Below are 16,396 nucleotides of genomic sequence, written 5' to 3'. Positions count from 1 at the left end.
CTAGCAATTATAAACATCTAGACTCAGATAAATTTGGTTAGGAGAAATTAGAGTTTTAATTTTCTCCCCTACGACCTATTAGCAAGAAATTTCTCTTCCTCCTCAAAATTCAGATGCCGATAAGGGAAAAAAAGAACACTATTTTGTCGAGGATAGTAATAATAACAACGCAATAGTAGCTAGCATTCATAGAGTACTTATACTTTATCAGGCAGTGTCCTAAAAGCTTTAGCTCTATAAGTCATATAACATTCACAATATTCCTTTGCAGTACATACATAACTACTGCATTTCTGAGTCTGACTCACTCAGCAACTCTTATGTGCTGGGCACTGTGCTAATAGATGTGACAACAAATGGGCATTGTCCTTCAGGGATTGCACAGCTCATTGGTGAAGACTGCAAGGAAGTGGATAATTGAAGCCCAACCTGGTATGTGCTTTGCTAGAAATCAAGTTATAAGTCCTGGTACTTGCTGAGCATGCAGTGAGCACCTTAGTGTTCCCAGGAGCCCAGGAATGTGGGAAAAGCAAGCACCCCTGCTCTCCTAGCCCTGCAAGGTTCTGTCTGACCCACTGTCTGTCAATTTTGTCTGCCCCGGGGCCTTTCCGTCTGGCTGAGCATCCTCTTTGGCCCACTCCTGGCATGTTCGATCAGACCCTGGCTGGTCCTGGACTGCAAGCATATCCCTTTAGTGTCAGATAGCCCCAGAGCTCTACGTCAATCCAGGTGCTCTCAGTCCCCAAGCCTGCTCAAAGGATGCCACTAAGTATGCCAACCCAGCCTCCTGTTGCCCTCAATCTCTGAAATGCAGGGAGTTGGGGCTTCTGAATCCAGTAGTCTGAAGAGTGTAAGAGCTAATGATAATAAAGTTGCCGTTAATTAAATGCATATCATTATGCATTAAGGATCTCAGTCCTTATAGTGAATCTCACTTAAATTAGAGATATGGGCAGAGAGATTAAAGCAGGTTAAGAGGGTGGGTTCTCAGGTAGAATTTGATTCCAATCTGGGCTTTATACTTATGAACATGTGGCTTTGTTATTTAATCACCTGGGCACCAGTTACTTATCTCATAGGGTCATTATGAGGATTAAGTGAGCTATGCGTGTGAAGTGTTTAGTTGCACCAGATACTAAGCACTCAAAGATGGTAGTGTCCTTGTTGTTTTTGTTTGTTTTATCATTGCGCAGTGTCACATACTTATGCGGGATTTTAAGTCCAAGCCCATTCTACTTCAAACCCCTCCCTTCCCCATCCTAAGCTAAACTATATGTTCACCTGCAGGAACCAGTAATTGGCCCCAAACTATCTAAAGGGCCACAGGTGCTCGCTAGCCAATAGGCAAGACCATCTCCCACTTAATAAAATTCTCCCCCAAAGCTACACTTGAGTTTGGGACCTGGGTAGCTTCAGTGTCTGCCGGAAAAGGGAGCTACACTGTGTTTTCATATCTACCTCTGGCATCAGTGCCTCCCAGCCAAGTAGGCAAAGGACTTCTTAAAAAGACTAATTTATCAGATAAACTTGTCTCTAGGCTGTGGTGTGTCACTGGGAGGAACTACCTTTCTAAGCGAGTCAGGGTTCTGTACTTGCCTCAGAGTGGAAGTTGTATTCTCTCCTTGTTCCATCTCTCAGATGGGAGAGCTGAGGTTCAGAGAGGGGCCATAGCTTTTGAGGACCACTTCTAGAGGTCATTGTTTATCAAAGGGTTAAGACACAGATTGGCGTCGGGCTTACCTCTTGACTTGGGCAGTGAACCTGGGCTGGCCCCTTTCCTCTGTTTCTTTATCTGTATAATAGCGCCAGAAAGCTGAACTACATGTTGCCAAGACCCACGGTTCTCAGCTGAGAGCTTGCCCTTACCCGGCCACTGGGCCTTAAGCGCTCGGGCCTGGCAGACTACAAGCCCCAGCATGCCTCAGAGGGCGGGGATCAGTGACAGACAGCTGGCTTTGCGAATTGGTGCCCGCCAAAGGGTTCGCAGCGGCGCGTGCGCAGATGGCAGCAGGCGGGTGGGCTGGTGGCGGTGGACGCGTCGGAGCTGCGGGCGGTCAGGTAGGGGGCGGGAAGGAGGGTCGGGGACGAGGGATCGCCGCCGGAGTCGTGGGCCAGGGCTGAGTGGCGGGATGGGGGTTTGCGCTGACGTGCAGCGGCCGGCCCACGCCCGAATGGCAGGATATGGGGACCGGATCTAAGGGGTAGGACTGGGGTGGGGGTGGGGCTGTAAGGGGCAGGCTGGAGGGGATTCGATGGTATTGAGGAGCTCCGAGGCCCTGCAGCTCGGGGACGGGAGTGAGGGGCTCTGAGAAGCTTCGCGGTGCAGCATCTCGGGAGTTACGAGGTAATGTAGGGGCCCTGAAGAGAGATGAGGTGCAGCATCGGGGGGATGGGAGGGGGTCTGAAGGCCCTAGAGGGATCAGGGTGCAGATTTTCGGAAGTACGAAGGAATCTGGGGGCCCTGATGAGAATTGGGATGCAGAATCTAAGGAGATTTGAGGGAACCTAGGGGCGCAAGGTATTTGAGGCCGCCAGATCAGAGATCAGAGGGAGCAGGGTCTAGGGCTATCATTATTTGCTAAGGAGTAAGCGTTTTCTGGATGGAATCTGGGGAAGATTGAGGGGGCGAGTTCTCCGGGGAATCAGTGGGAAGCAGTGTCTTGTTAGCAAGAAGGGACCTGGCTAAGGTTTGATGGCAACACATGGCATGGGGTGTGTGAGAGGGAGGTGCAAGGTTTGAGGAAGGCATAGTGCTTGATGGAATGCAGGAGTTGGGGGCTCACACTGAGGGAGGGCAGAAATCTGAGGTGTGGGATTGGGGTGTTAAACTGGAATGCAGGGTTGAAGGCTGCAGAGATTTGGAAACAGATTAAAGGATCTATGTCAGAGGGATTTGGGGCCCATGACTGAAGAATTTGGTGAGGCTTGTAATATAAAGCCCAAAAGGTTTGAATTCCGTACTGTAAGAGAGTTGGGAACTGGATTTGGGGTGGTTTGAATGATGGAGTGGGGATGTCATAACTGCGCTATAAAATTAAAGTACTTTAAATAGATTTGTGGGTTGGCGTCATGGGCTGCTAAGTCTCTGCATGAGAAGCAGAGTTCTGGGGAACCCAAGAACCTAGAAGTAATGTATGAAACTATGAGTGTATGAAGTTTAACAGAGTTCAGGGATTCAGCCTGACTTTATCTGTGAGAGGTTGAATTTCCCTCACTCATTAATCAAAGATCCCTTATTATGAAGCAGCCATGGTACCTTCATTTACTTGACTGTGAAGCCAGACCTGCTGAAAAATAGTAGGATGGGGGGTGGGGGAAAGAATGGTAAAAGGGGGCATGAAGCAAGAAACTATGCCAGGTCATCTCCTAAGCTCCCATTTGCTTATCCCTTCAAGCTGTGATAGCAAATAGTATGTAAGACCTCCAGGGAATGAGTGGAACATGACTTCAGGCCTTATTTTCCTCATCAGTTAGTTAAACAAGTAGATTGAATTTATATAAGCTCCATTACAGCTCATAGAGGCAGTGACTCTATGAATGAAGTGTTTGGGCTGGGAGAGAACTCCTATGTATTGAGCATTTAGTCCTGCGTCATGTTCTGAAGCAGTGGTTCCTAACTGGGGGTGATTTTGTCCCCCAGGAGACTTTTGGCAGCATCTGGAGACATTTTTGGTTGTTACAGTTGGGGTATGGGGTACTACTGGCCTCTAGTGGATAGACACAGGGATGTGATTGAACATCGTGGACAGCCTCCATAAGTAATGATCTGTTCCAAAATGTCAGTAGTGCCAAAGTTGACGAACCCTGCCTGGAGTCAGATAACCTGGATTCACATCCTGCCTCTGTCTCTTCCTGCCTTTGTAATCTTGAATGAGTTTCTTAACCTCCCTGTGACTTGGCTCTTCACCTGTAAAATGGGGTTTACAACAGGACCTACATCACAGGCTTAATGTGAGGATTCAGGGAAGTAAATCAGATTGCCTAGTAAGTGCTCAAAATTTAGTAATTAAAAATTTTTATACCTAATTTCTTAGTTTTCATAATAGCCTTACTAAGTAGGCTCTACTATATCCAGTTTTACACATAAGGAAACTCAGGTGTAATAAGTGACTTGTCTAAGGTTCCATAGCTAGGAATGGTAGACCTAGGCTCATATTCAGATCTCTGTAACCCTGTATAGTCTCTTTCCTTGTTTTGTCCTTGTTGGACCTGCTGGTCTTATTATCTCAGCCAATTCCCCTCTAATGACAGGATTGCCCAGTGAGTATTGCTGAATATCAGATTGAACTCTAAAGGGGATAAATCTATCTCGTTAGGTAGGGAGTAGCCCTGGACTTTGTTCCTGATTTGCTCTTAGACCAGGACCAATGGGGTAGATAAGGAGCTTTAGGTTAGAGAAGATGAGGTGTAAGGGACTAGAAGGTGAGATATGGAAGCCATTGGCTTGAAAAAAATACTTCACAGGAGGCACTGAGGCTGAAAAGTCATAACTATTGTTCTGAATGACCTCTTTGGGTCTTCTAGCATTTGCTCCATCAGCGCCAGGACTAGATATAGCATTGCTGAAGCAAGTTCTGGAACATAGTAGGACTGGATCAGAAGGCAAGAGACTTAGCTGGAATGTACACACACCCTTAAGGACTGAATTAATGGAAATTGAATCAGCTTGGGAATCAGGGGCTTGAAGTCAAAACCCTCCCTCTGCTGCTAATTTACTAAGTGACCTTGGATAAGTGCTTGCTTAGCCTCAATCTATTAAAAATATAAATAACTACCATTTATTGCTTGCCTATTATGTGCATTTATCTTGGTTAATCCTGCCAACGATCTAGGTGTTATTTTCATTTTACAGATGAGAAAACTATTAAGTGATTTCACCAAGGGTAAATAGCGAGTGGCAAAGCATGGATGCAAGCCTGGTTCTGTCTGACTTCTAAGTTACATTATACTAGTTTTATCAGAAAGCCTTTTCCTACGCTAAAGAACCCATACACTTATGTCTGGAGAGTGGATGGTAGTCAAAAATTTACAAGGCCTTCCATGATGTGCTTCTGCTAGATCAGATATAAAAGTTATTCCTCTGTGCCTTTACCAGCCTCTCGGCCAGACTGCCTAGAGCCTAATCAGCTAGGGAGCTGTCACATGTCTTTTGAGTCCACGTGGATTTATGGCTGGGAGTGGACACACCTGGATTTGAACTTAAGTTCTACTACCAGTTTTGAGACCTTGGAGAAGTTGCTTTTCTCTGAGCCTTGGTTTCCTTATTTATAAAGAGGAATAACACATATTTCACATAGTTATTATGAGAATAAGACAATGTATAAAAGACACCTGGCCTTCGGTAAATGGCAGTTTTATGAGAGGTAGCAATTATGACAGGAAGGAACCGTGGAAGGACACAGAGTGTTGCTCTGCCACACTTTAGTGACCCTAAGCAGTCCCCACTAGGCTCCACCAAACTCCCATCCCCTCTTGTACCTGTCCCAGGATCTGCTTCCTGGTCGTTTCATCAAAACTTCATGATTAAATGAACATGTGTTATATGCAGAGAAACGAACTGAAAGAGTTAGCTGAGTGAGTTGAGTTGGAGGTCCCCTGAGGAAAGACTGTTGATTTTTCCTTTGTCCTGTATTGAGTCACATCGGCAGCATTGCTATTGCCCAAATGTTTGTGGAGGATGCAAGGGAACCTGTCTAGGCCCTTCAGTTTTAGAAGAAGGATGGACTAGACACGCATTTTTCTGCTAACTCTATTATTGATTTAAACTGTCCTTGACATAATTTAGCTAAAGTTTCCTTTCCCATAAGCATTTCCTTCTGGGTTATGTGTCCCAGGGCTGATATAGCTTTGGGATCAATCCTATGTTTTCCTGTAAGCCCCCACTTGATGAGTTTAGCCTAGCCATTTGCAGGTGCCACTTCAGAATCCTCTCCCCTACAAAAGACTGGGTGTCCTGTGGGGATCTCACTGACTTTCTTCACATCGGTCTTGCTAGCCACTCCCAGAGAGCGATCATTGGTGGCATGGAGATGATTATGTACTTGCTTAGCCTTCCATTCAAATGCAGGAGGAATAAATGCAGTTCAGAAAGCTGTCATGAAAGGAAATGAGATAAGCCTTGCAGAAAACCCTCTCAAACCAGGGCAGCACGTAACCTTAGTAGGATAGACCTCTGTGTCTTGTGAAAAGAAATGTACTACTTTACATGTTTTCTCGTTTTTTTTAATGTGAAGAGCTCCATTCATGAGCTCAAAATTATATCTCCAGTGTTTTCATGGGCTTGACTCATAGTAGGTGCTTAGTAAAGATTTGTTTAATTGCTTAAAGTTCTCCGCATTTGCTCAGGGCCTAAGCCTCCAAGGGGCTGGTCGAGGTATAGGAAGTAGAGGCATCTAGAGAACTACTCCATTGTAGGGATTCAAGCATTGGATGCAGATTTGAATCCTTAGGTTGTCTCTATTCTGAGATCAGGTAAAACAATCTTCAAGGAAGGCTCAGATAAGCAAAGCATTGGATGCAGATTTGAATCCTTAGGTTGTCTCTAACCCTTTGATTCTGAGATCAGGTAAAACAATCTTCAAAGGAGGCTCAGATTTTTTTTTTTTTTTTAGGGGAGGCAACCCTTGGTTGACCTCACAGATAGCAAGGACCTTGTCAGTTTACAATCCCTTATTTTTTTATTCTTTACGCCTACAGCACCTGGTCTTCCTAGGTGGTTTCCCATCCAAGTACTAACCAGGCCCGACCCTGCTTAGCTACCAAGGTGAGACAGGATCGGGCTTGTTCAGGGTGGCATGGCTGTAGACAGAATTTTTATTTTTGAAATGTCTGTATCTGGTAGCTTGGGTAGGGTCTGCCTATTGAAAGGTGCCTGTTAACTTCTCATTCACTGGCTAGGTGGCGGCTGCTGCCACTGCCCCTGCCACTATTACTTACTGCACAGTAAACTGTATACCTTGCTTGGTACTGGACTAAGTGCTTTGTACACAATCTCATTTAATCTAAGATACTATTTTAAAGCTCTTTTTCTTAGATAAACTGAGAACTAGAGAGGTTAGCTTTACATGCCATGAAAGGAAAGATTGTTCATCCTTTCAAAATGCAGTTTGTAAACGGAATGGTTTGTTAATACAAGTCCTAGTTATTATTAATACCGTTCCTGAGTGCTGTTTATCATAATTTTAGTACCAGTCTTTCAGTACATACCTGCCTGTTTCCAGGCTAAGCACTTTATATGCATCATGCCTAGTTGTCACAGTAGCCTTTTTATAAAGAAGACAGGTTTAGTGAGATTAAATAACTTACATTAAATGACAATGCTGATTTGATCCCAGTTCTGTCACACTTCAGGGTTCATGGTGGTTCTGTTGTTTGTTTATGCTACTCTGGGTTATTAATATCATGGACTAGGGAAAGCCTGGTGGCACCAGAAGTGGGTAAACCAGACTAGGGTATGACTATAAAATTTTTCTGAGTCTTAGGGCAGGCAGCTGGAGCAAACACAGCTTAAGGGTTAGAGTCTCATCTGGAGCTGAAAAGCTGGGCTAGTATCTATGAGATATGCAGTATTAATCATGAAGTCAAAGGGCAGAGGGGATAAACAGGTGAGGTGAGATGAGAGGTCAGGAGTTAACAGTACAGAACGAACAGGAAACATGTTCAAAGTATCATGAAGACAGCCGAGATTATAAATAACATGTTGGGGTTCATTCTCACTGGTTTTAGATTTTACAGCTGGCAGAAAATGGGCTGGTAAGACAGTTCCTTTCATCTGTCTAGTCTTTCCAGGGAAACTGAGTTCAAATTGACTTTCCATCTGAATCATTCTCAGTGTTAATAGTGACCAGATATATCCTTCTGGAGGAGAGGGACTGTATGTCTGTCACATAGCGCTGTATCAGGCTAGGATTCTGTCTGCCCAGGCCATAGAAATGGGAGACATGGTTCAGGCTTTATACAGGTCTGAGGCTATCTCCACGCCTGAGACTTTAGTGATGGGAACTCACGTTTCCCTAGCAAAGCATGGCAGCTTTGGGGAAGGAATCCTTGACATCGTCTTCTGCCTGCGAGAGCCTAGCGAAGCTTCAAACAGCTGAGATGACTTGGGGTATGGATGTGGGCATGCTAAGTTAATTTTTCAAAGCGGATAGCTTGGACAAGGAGGCAAGAAGCTTTTTAACTGAAGGAGGTGGTATGATATCCAGAAAGCTGGGGAAAAATTGTGTTGGTATTTTTACAAGTTGGCAGACTTGTTTAATTAGCCAGTCTGCAGTGCCAGCTCTGGGAAGAACAGATGTCCTTATGCATTGTAAGGTAACATGCTCTGGATCCAAACACCAAATGTACCCCTCAATCTGTTGGGATGATGGGAGAACTAAAGCTATTTTATTGGTTTAGGATTGAGAATGTTTGCATAGATCCTGAGTTCAAGTTTCTATTGGTTTTTTTATTGCCCCCAGACTCATGCCATTTAAGAATTCAGCAGTCAGTTTCAGATATTTACATGAGATCTTATAGGTTCATGATATGTGCTAACGTCTTGTTTTACTGAGGCATGGATTTAAGTCATAACCAGTTGCAAGGCTGCTATGTGGGAATGGGTCCCTCAGCTAATAAATCAATGTAACCCATTCTATAGTAGACAAATATCATAACAATATTATGGTTCTTTCTTCCTTTTGGAGAAAATTATATGCTATAAGGCTGCATTTCCCAGAATACAGTCTAGAGAGCATTTGTTAATAAGTGTTATATGACAGTTTAAAAAAAAATAGCTTGAAGTAATGCTGGGTTAAGCAGAGTTAAAGATATCTGTTCTACAGGGTTCCACCATGTTTGAGCCGTGTGACCTCGAGCTAGTTTTTCTGAACCTTAGTTTCCTCAGCTGTAAAATAGGATAAAAAATATTATCTACTTCAGTGTCATTGTGAGGACTAAATGAGATTATATGAAGCATGGTATCTAGCATGGAGTAGGTACTAGATGTGTACTGTTTCCCATCCAGTATAAGAGCAGATTTCAGGGCGGTGGGATTGATATTAGATAAATTGTGCATGTCTGTTGCTGAATATTTGTCAGATTGCAATCTACACCTAAATATGGGGGAAATTTGTAATGCGTATCTCGGCATTGACTCCCCTTCTCCAATGATGACATTTGCAAAGCTTTCCTCAGCTTGCTGCATCGTCCTTAAAAACCAAGCTAAGTCGCCCTCTGCTCCCTCCTCGATGGTTGACCATCTGCGTGTCAAGAGACTGCACCGGTACAGCTGTAGGATTTGTATTTAAGAAGAGCTGAATTTATCCCTATGCCTCACCTTGCTAAATCTATTCTTTCTAATTTGGGGTATAAACTGACAGTGACATAAGGCTGCAGAGCCCTGCAATTTCTGTGGTTCTACTTCATGAGCATATGTGGATCGAGGAGGGTGGGAGTATGCATGGCATGTACTTCATGAAGCAGGGGTTGTTCCAGACCTAAAATAAATTGTCTTGTTAAAGTACTACCATTTTTAAAATCATCTGGGCTTGAGTCTTTGGCTATTTTAGCACCACCACTTCCCCACCCTAATCCACTCAGTTTATAAATCGTACTGAGTATGTACTTCTGTAATATTGCTCAAATGTATCTGCTCTTTAATTCCACCACCTCCTCCCCAGTTAAGGCTCTCCAGTACTTCCAACCAGGCACATCTGCTGTAGCTTCCAAACTAGTTTCTCTGCTCTTTCCCCCACTACGTTCAAGCTTTGCTCATATCAGTTCTCTGCTCCAAAACATAACATTGCTTCACTGTGCCCATGAAGGTCAAAGGTCTCATTTTGGCTCTGAAGCCTTCTTATAATCATTCTCCAATTTCCAAACGAGTTAGTATAAACCCACTATATTCTCCCACAATTTTCACCTAAGGATGAGAGGAAAGAAAACTTAAGAACTTTTTGGTGCTGATCCAAATCTTAGCATTTTGTACACTACATATATCTCATTTAATGCTTACTTTGACCTTGTAAGACAGTATTTTCATTTTACAGATGAGGAAACAAATCCAGAGGCTACGTGTTCTCTATTCTCTCTTTTTTTTTTTATTAAAAATTATTGTAGTGAACATTAATAAAATCAAATAAGTTTCAAGTGTACAATTCAACAGTATCATATGTATTATATATGTTATATATATATGTGTGTCACATTGTGTGTTCTGATTTACTGAATTTGTGTCCTTCCTATGCTTTCTAACCTTTGTTAAGACTGTGCCCTTTGCCTGATACTTTTCCTCCATATCCACATACCTGTGCATCCTTCCAGGCCCCTGTCAAATGTTGTCTCCCCTCAGAAAAATCCATTTCCCTTCAAATTAGAGTGAATCTCTCTTAGCCTCCATCAAACTTAAGTTATACCTCATTGATTATACTACTTTCTGCCTTGATTACTATTTACCTGTATTCTTTGTCTCTTTTTCCTAATGTTTGAGCATCTGAAGGGCAGAATTTGTATCCTGAAAACCTTAGTATCTAGTACAGTACATGATATCTAGTCTGAGGTGGGTGGATAAGTGAGTATTTAGGAGGATGGATGAATGGGAAATACAAGTATTTTTCTGATGTAATATTTTGCTAGTCATAATTCTCTGTTTCTCTGGAGGATTCCTCGGGACCCAAACATGACACGATAAACTATATCCACGATAAAAAAAAGCTTCATGCTTTCGCTCACACAGTTTTCTTTCATTAAGATGTCTTTATCCTTCATTGCCTTATTTATTTCAAGACATAGCTCAGGAGTGTCACTGCTTCTGGGAAGCCTTCCACGCCTTTCTTGAGGTAGAGTCCCTTACTCGACCCTCTGTGCCCCTGCAGAACTTCATGTGTGATCTTTTCCTATACATAATTTTTCTGTGCTTTTCTCCTAAAATAAATCATGAGTTGCAGACTTCACAAAATATAAAAAATAATCACTACTATTTATCTAGCATACTACTTGTCTAGTGCATCATATTCATCATGTTATTTAATCCTTCCAAAGCCATATAAAAGTAGACACCATTATTATTTCAACTTTATAGATGGGTGATGGGGAAACTGAACTTTGAGAAGTTTAGGTCACTTCCTTCAGGTCACACAACTAAGTAAGTATCAAGAGACTCCAGAACCTGAATTTATCTACTGTACGATTCCTCATCTGTTTTGTTCCCCTAACACAAAGTAGATGTCAATAAATATTTGTTAAGTGAATGACTGGATGAGTGATGGCAGCTGTTGTCTAAATGTCTCTTCATATAGGCAATGGAGTAATGGCACCTTTTTCTCTTTAGCAGAATTTGGCCTTCTGGAGCATGAATCCTAAGCTGTTCAGTTCTGGGCTGTGCTAGCAGGACCCTTCAAAGGAAGAGCAATGGCTGCAGCAGCAGCTTCTCACCTGAACCTGGACGCCCTCCGGGAAGTGCTGGAATGCCCCATCTGCATGGAGTCCTTCACAGAGGAGCAGCTGCGGCCCAAGCTCCTGCACTGTGGCCATACCATCTGCCGCCAGTGCCTGGAGAAGCTGCTGGCCAGCAGCATCAATGGTGTCCGCTGTCCCTTCTGCAGCAAGATTACCCGCATAACCAGCCTGGCGCAGCTGACAGACAACCTGACAGTGCTGAAGATCATTGACACAGCCGGGCTCAGTGAGGCCGTGGGGCTGCTCATGTGCCGGTCCTGTGGGCGGCGGCTGCCCCGGCAGTTCTGCCGGAGCTGTGGCGTGGTGTTGTGTGAGCCTTGCCGCGAGGCGGACCACCAGCCTCCCGGCCACTGTACGCTCCCCGTGAAAGAGGCAGCTGAGGAGCGGCGTCGGGCCTTTGGTGAGAAGTTGGCCCACCTGCGGGAGCTGATGGGGGAGCTGCAGCGGCGGAAGGTCGCCTTGGAAGGTGTCTCCAAGGACCTCCAGGCAAGGTATAAAGCCGTTCTCCAGGAGTACGGGCACGAGGAGCGCAGGGTCCAGGAAGAGCTGGCTCGCTCTCGGAAGTTCTTCACAGGCTCCTTGGCCGAGGTTGAAAAATGTAACAGCCAAGTGGTAGAGGAGCAGAGCTACCTGCTTAACATCGCGGAGGTGCAGGCTGTGTCCCGCTGTGACTACTTCCTGGCCAAGATCAAGCAAGCAGATGTGGCGCTCCTGGAGGAGACAGCTGATGAGGAGGAGCCAGAGCTCACTGCCAGCCTGCCCCGGGAGCTCACCCTGCAGGATGTGGAGCTCCTTAAGGTCGGCCACGTCGGCCCCCTCCAAATTGGGCAAGCTGTTAAGAAGCCCCGGACCGTCAACATGGAAGATTCCTGGGCCATGGAGGCTGCAGCCTCTGCTGCCTCTACTTCTGTTACATTTAGAGAGATGGACTTGAGCCCCGAGGAAGTGGTTGCCAGCCCAAGGGCCTCACCCGCCAAGCAGCGGGGTTCTGAGACAGCCTCCAGTATCCAGCAGTGTCTATTCCTCAAGAAGATGGGGGCCAAAGGCAGCACTCCAGGCATGTTCAACCTTCCCGTCAGTCTCTACGTGACCGGCCAAGGCGAGGTGCTGGTTGCTGACCGTGGCAACTACCGCATACAAGTCTTCACCCGCAAAGGCTTTTTGAAAGAGATCCGCCGCAGCCCCAGCGGCATCGATAGCTTTGTGCTGAGCTTCCTTGGGGCTGATCTGCCCAATCTCACTCCTCTCTCAGTGGCCATGAACTGCCATGGGCTGATTGGTGTGACTGACAGCTATGACAACTCTCTCAAGGTTTACACCTTGGATGGCCACTGTGTGGCATGTCACCGGAGCCAGCTGAGCAAACCCTGGGGCATCACAGCCCTTCCATCTGGCCAGTTTGTGGTAACTGATGTGGAAGGTGGAAAGCTCTGGTGCTTCACTGTTGACCGAGGAGCCGGGGTGGTCAAATACAGCTGCCTCTGCAGTGCCGTGCGCCCCAAATTTGTCACCTGTGATGCTGAGGGCACCGTCTACTTCACCCAGGGTTTGGGCCTCAATTTGGAGAATCGGCAGAATGAGCATCATCTGGAGGGCGGCTTCTCCATTGGCTCCGTGGGTCCTGATGGGCAGCTGGGGCGCCAGATTAGCCACTTCTTCTCAGAGAACGAGGATTTCCGCTGCATTGCTGGCATGTGTGTGGATGCTCGTGGTGATCTCATTGTGGCTGATAGTAGTCGCAAGGAAATTCTCCACTTTCCTAAGGGTGGGGGCTATAGTGTCCTTATTCGAGAGGGGCTCACTTGTCCAGTGGGCATTGCCCTCACTCCCAAGGGGCAGCTGCTGGTCTTGGATTGTTGGGATCATTGCATCAAGATTTACAGTTACCACCTGAGAAGATACTCCACCCCTTAGGAGATGAGAAATAACCAGTTTCTTCTGTTCCCCAGCCAACTTCCCTTCCCTTATTCCTTGGTTGTTGGTGATGCTGTCAAGTAGACCTGGCTTATGTCCTCATTCCAACTGGTTAGTCCTAGAATTTTAGAAACTCTTAGTTTTTTATTGGCATTATTTTCCCCCTCAATTTAGAGCTTTAGCAGATGCACTTTCCCAACAAGACCCATGATGGAGTTAGCTGAAGTCTGATTAGAACTTAGGCCCTTCCAAGGCTTCAGTAGAGAGCCTTTTCCCCTTGATTTGAAATTTGCCCTTGTATTGAACCCTTGCTGATTTTCCTCTCTTTTGGCTTTGATGACCCTGGTCCATCATTTCCTTCCTATTATAGGGTGTTTCATCTGTGTCACTTTCTCTTCAACTCTGCTGCACTCAGTGTGCATGCTCCAGTGGGATCTGCTCCATCTTTCAGTGACATTTCGGACATCATATCCTTGTGGCATGATGTCTCAGGTCTGATCGCCTTTAGCAGTTGAAAACTCATTCAGTTAGTGCCCTTTGGGAAGCACCACCTCTCGGCTCGGGGGGTTTTATGCCATCTTGGAATGGTCTCTAATTGCAGATGTGACAGAGAATGAATTGACTGTAGTCCATTAATGTTGAAGACTTTAGTCTGGAAATTGCTTGCCTTTTTTAAGGAGCATATGGATTAGAATTATGCCAAAGTATAGGAAGATGGGGTAAAACAAATACGAATATAGTCAGCAGACACTCTTGGATAGTCTGTAGAGCTCATCATTTTTCATACTACCTCTTTCCACTGACCTGTGCTGAGAGTTGTCTGTGGAATTGTAAAACACGGTCCAAGGCCAACAAAGTGGGGAGGTGGGCACATGTCATTTCATTAGTAAAACAAAACTGTTGGGTCCTTATTCTGTATTTTCCTCAAGTGAGTGTATAATATTTGGTTTCAGGGTTAATTTCTATTCCTCTATCAAGCATTAAATAAGTGATAACTGTTTTCGTCATCACTGGTGTTCATTTTTTAATTAAATATGGGGTTTGGGAAGTGAGAGGAGGGATAAGTTGTACCAAGCTGTTTTGTTTCCATGTCTGATGTTGCATTCTTTGAAAGCATTGAGGATCTACCCAGGTTAAAATTCAGCCAAAAAGTACCATTATGTAAAGATAATCCAGATCTTATTCCCACACCCGGTGTACGGAACCAGCCTCCAAGGTCTATAGTGTCCAACATCCTGTCCTAAACTGAGTCTTCCAGCATCTGCTTTATCCTTGTAATTACAGTTCAAAAAAGGAAGAAGCCTTGTGCTCTTAAGACCAGAAGTCAGTGAGGGAATTTGTGACAACATTGCTCAAGCTTTGGCATTTACTAAGCAACGTATCTTGCTCTTTGAGTGCAAGGCTAGTGGCAAGCCAGAGAAGTATTACCTTGTTTTCACGGAAGCAAAATTTGCTAAGTGAGCTATTCAAAATTGGATTTTTGGTGATGGCTGGTGATGTTTTTGTTTTTGTTTTGTTTTGTTTTTTTGGCTTCTGTTGTAACAGCTGGTGGATAGGAAAGGAAAGAATTAAAGTGATGAACTAGTTTATCTCGTGCTTTTCACCTGGAGAAAGCCCAGCATGATCTAGTTGAACTAGATCATCTGATTATGAAATTACACCCGGTTTTCGAAAATTGTATACTTGAGAGGAAATTGATCCAATTAAAAGTGAATCACAAATGACTCCACTAGTTATTAGAGCCACTTTTCTGTGGTAGCAGCTGGCAGCAGGAGATCTGTCATTCTGTCAGTGGGGGACTTGCCGAAGCAGTAACAGTGGCTGATGCCTTTGGCACGTGGTTTTCAGCAGAGAAATGAATATTATGGGTTGCCTTGATGTAAACTAGGCCAGGATTCTCTAGTTGCTGATGCTTTCGGAAGGAAATGCTATCATTATTAGTATTTATCATTTAGATCTACCCCATCTCTCAACTCCACTCGTGCCTCAGCTCTCAAGTAACGGCAGGTATCTGCTGGCTAAAAATGGAAATGAGTGTGGTCTGAACGTTTTTGTTTCTTTGATGTGAATGTGTTTAGTACAGTCAGCTTTCAATTATCTACCATATTGACTAAATTGCAGAGTATAACCCCGAGAAACTAATTTGCTCAATTACAGCAGTTGTTTTTTTTTTTTTTTTTTAAACCAGCAGTATCCTTACTCAAATAAAGCCTTACATGCAAGTCTATATATAACAGATCGAAGAGCAGCTGCTCTGGTTGCAGCAGGTTTGTGGGCCTAGTAAACGGTCTTTAGCAACCCTCACCTAACCTGTGTTCCACTGCACAACTCACGCGAATCTACAGAACGCTTTCTGAAAACCACTGACGTATAGCATTGCTTAACTTCCAGTTCCATCTCATTAGCCGTGTGGCCATGGACAAGTGATTTAACCCTTCCTCTTCTGGAAAATGATGAAAAGGATCCCTGCCTCCAAGAAGGGTATAAGATGGGAGATCACAGATGTGAAAATACCCGGCACAGTTCTTAGTATACTCAATAAGTGAAAGCTGTCATTATCTTCTTTATTGAGTTGTTCAAAAGAGTAGCATAAGGCTGCCTAACCACTCCGAACAATACCTCCCACTTTCCTATTTTACACATTCCTATCTGGCAACCAAAACCTTTGTTAGGCATTTCTTCCCCTTAGCCACAGGTATCCAAATAAATCTGATCACCTGTTCCTTTTTACTATACCTCTACCTAGTTCATGTTTCTATTACTGTATAGATAACTGTGTTGCAATTATTGGTCCATATATCTGAGTTTTATTGAGAGCTAACTTTAATGTCTAGCTACGAGCCATAATATGGTACCTAATACAGAGGATGTCCTCAGTTTTTAATTGGTTCTGTATTTACCTGATGGTGATAACGGGTCCTCCCATAACCTGAGTCTTCCTGAAAAGTCCCTTACATTGATTGGATAAAAATATGTTCTTTGGCAAGCCCTTTTATAAGGTGTATATTTATAAGGTGTATATATATATATACATATATATATATAT

At 44.4% G+C, this 16,396-nt stretch overlaps 2 protein-coding genes and 1 pseudogene across 5 annotated transcripts in view; 1 reads left to right on the top strand and 2 right to left on the bottom strand.

Annotated features, from left to right (window-relative positions):
* ASTN2 (astrotactin 2) overlaps positions 1-16,396 on the bottom strand; it is a 787,984-nt gene that overhangs the window by 185,990 nt on the left and 585,598 nt on the right. The window lies entirely within an intron of this gene.
* TRIM32 (tripartite motif containing 32) lies at positions 1,986-14,357 on the top strand. 4 transcript variants are annotated; one of them, XM_015593392.2, is made up of 2 exons: positions 1,986-2,058; positions 11,309-14,357. In XM_015593392.2, the coding sequence occupies exon 2, from the start codon at positions 11,389-11,391 to the stop codon at positions 13,348-13,350; it is 1,962 nt and encodes a 653-aa protein (XP_015448878.1). In that variant the 5' UTR covers positions 1,986-2,058; positions 11,309-11,388; the 3' UTR covers positions 13,351-14,357. The 4 variants fall into 4 exon arrangements, with proteins under 4 accessions (XP_015448878.1, XP_006917155.1, XP_015448879.1 ...); XM_006917093.3 differs by having other exon boundaries at positions 1,996-2,058; positions 11,312-14,357; XM_015593393.2 differs by lacking the exon at positions 1,986-2,058 and adding an exon at positions 2,233-2,344 and having other exon boundaries at positions 11,312-14,357.
* LOC112484053 lies at positions 6,688-6,806 on the bottom strand (annotated as a pseudogene).

Source organism: Pteropus alecto, unplaced genomic scaffold (genome assembly GCF_000325575.1).
Source record: "Pteropus alecto unplaced genomic scaffold, ASM32557v1 scaffold226, whole genome shotgun sequence".
NCBI lineage: Eukaryota > Metazoa > Chordata > Mammalia > Chiroptera > Pteropodidae > Pteropus > Pteropus alecto.
This window is presented reverse-complemented; position numbering and strand designations above follow the sequence as displayed.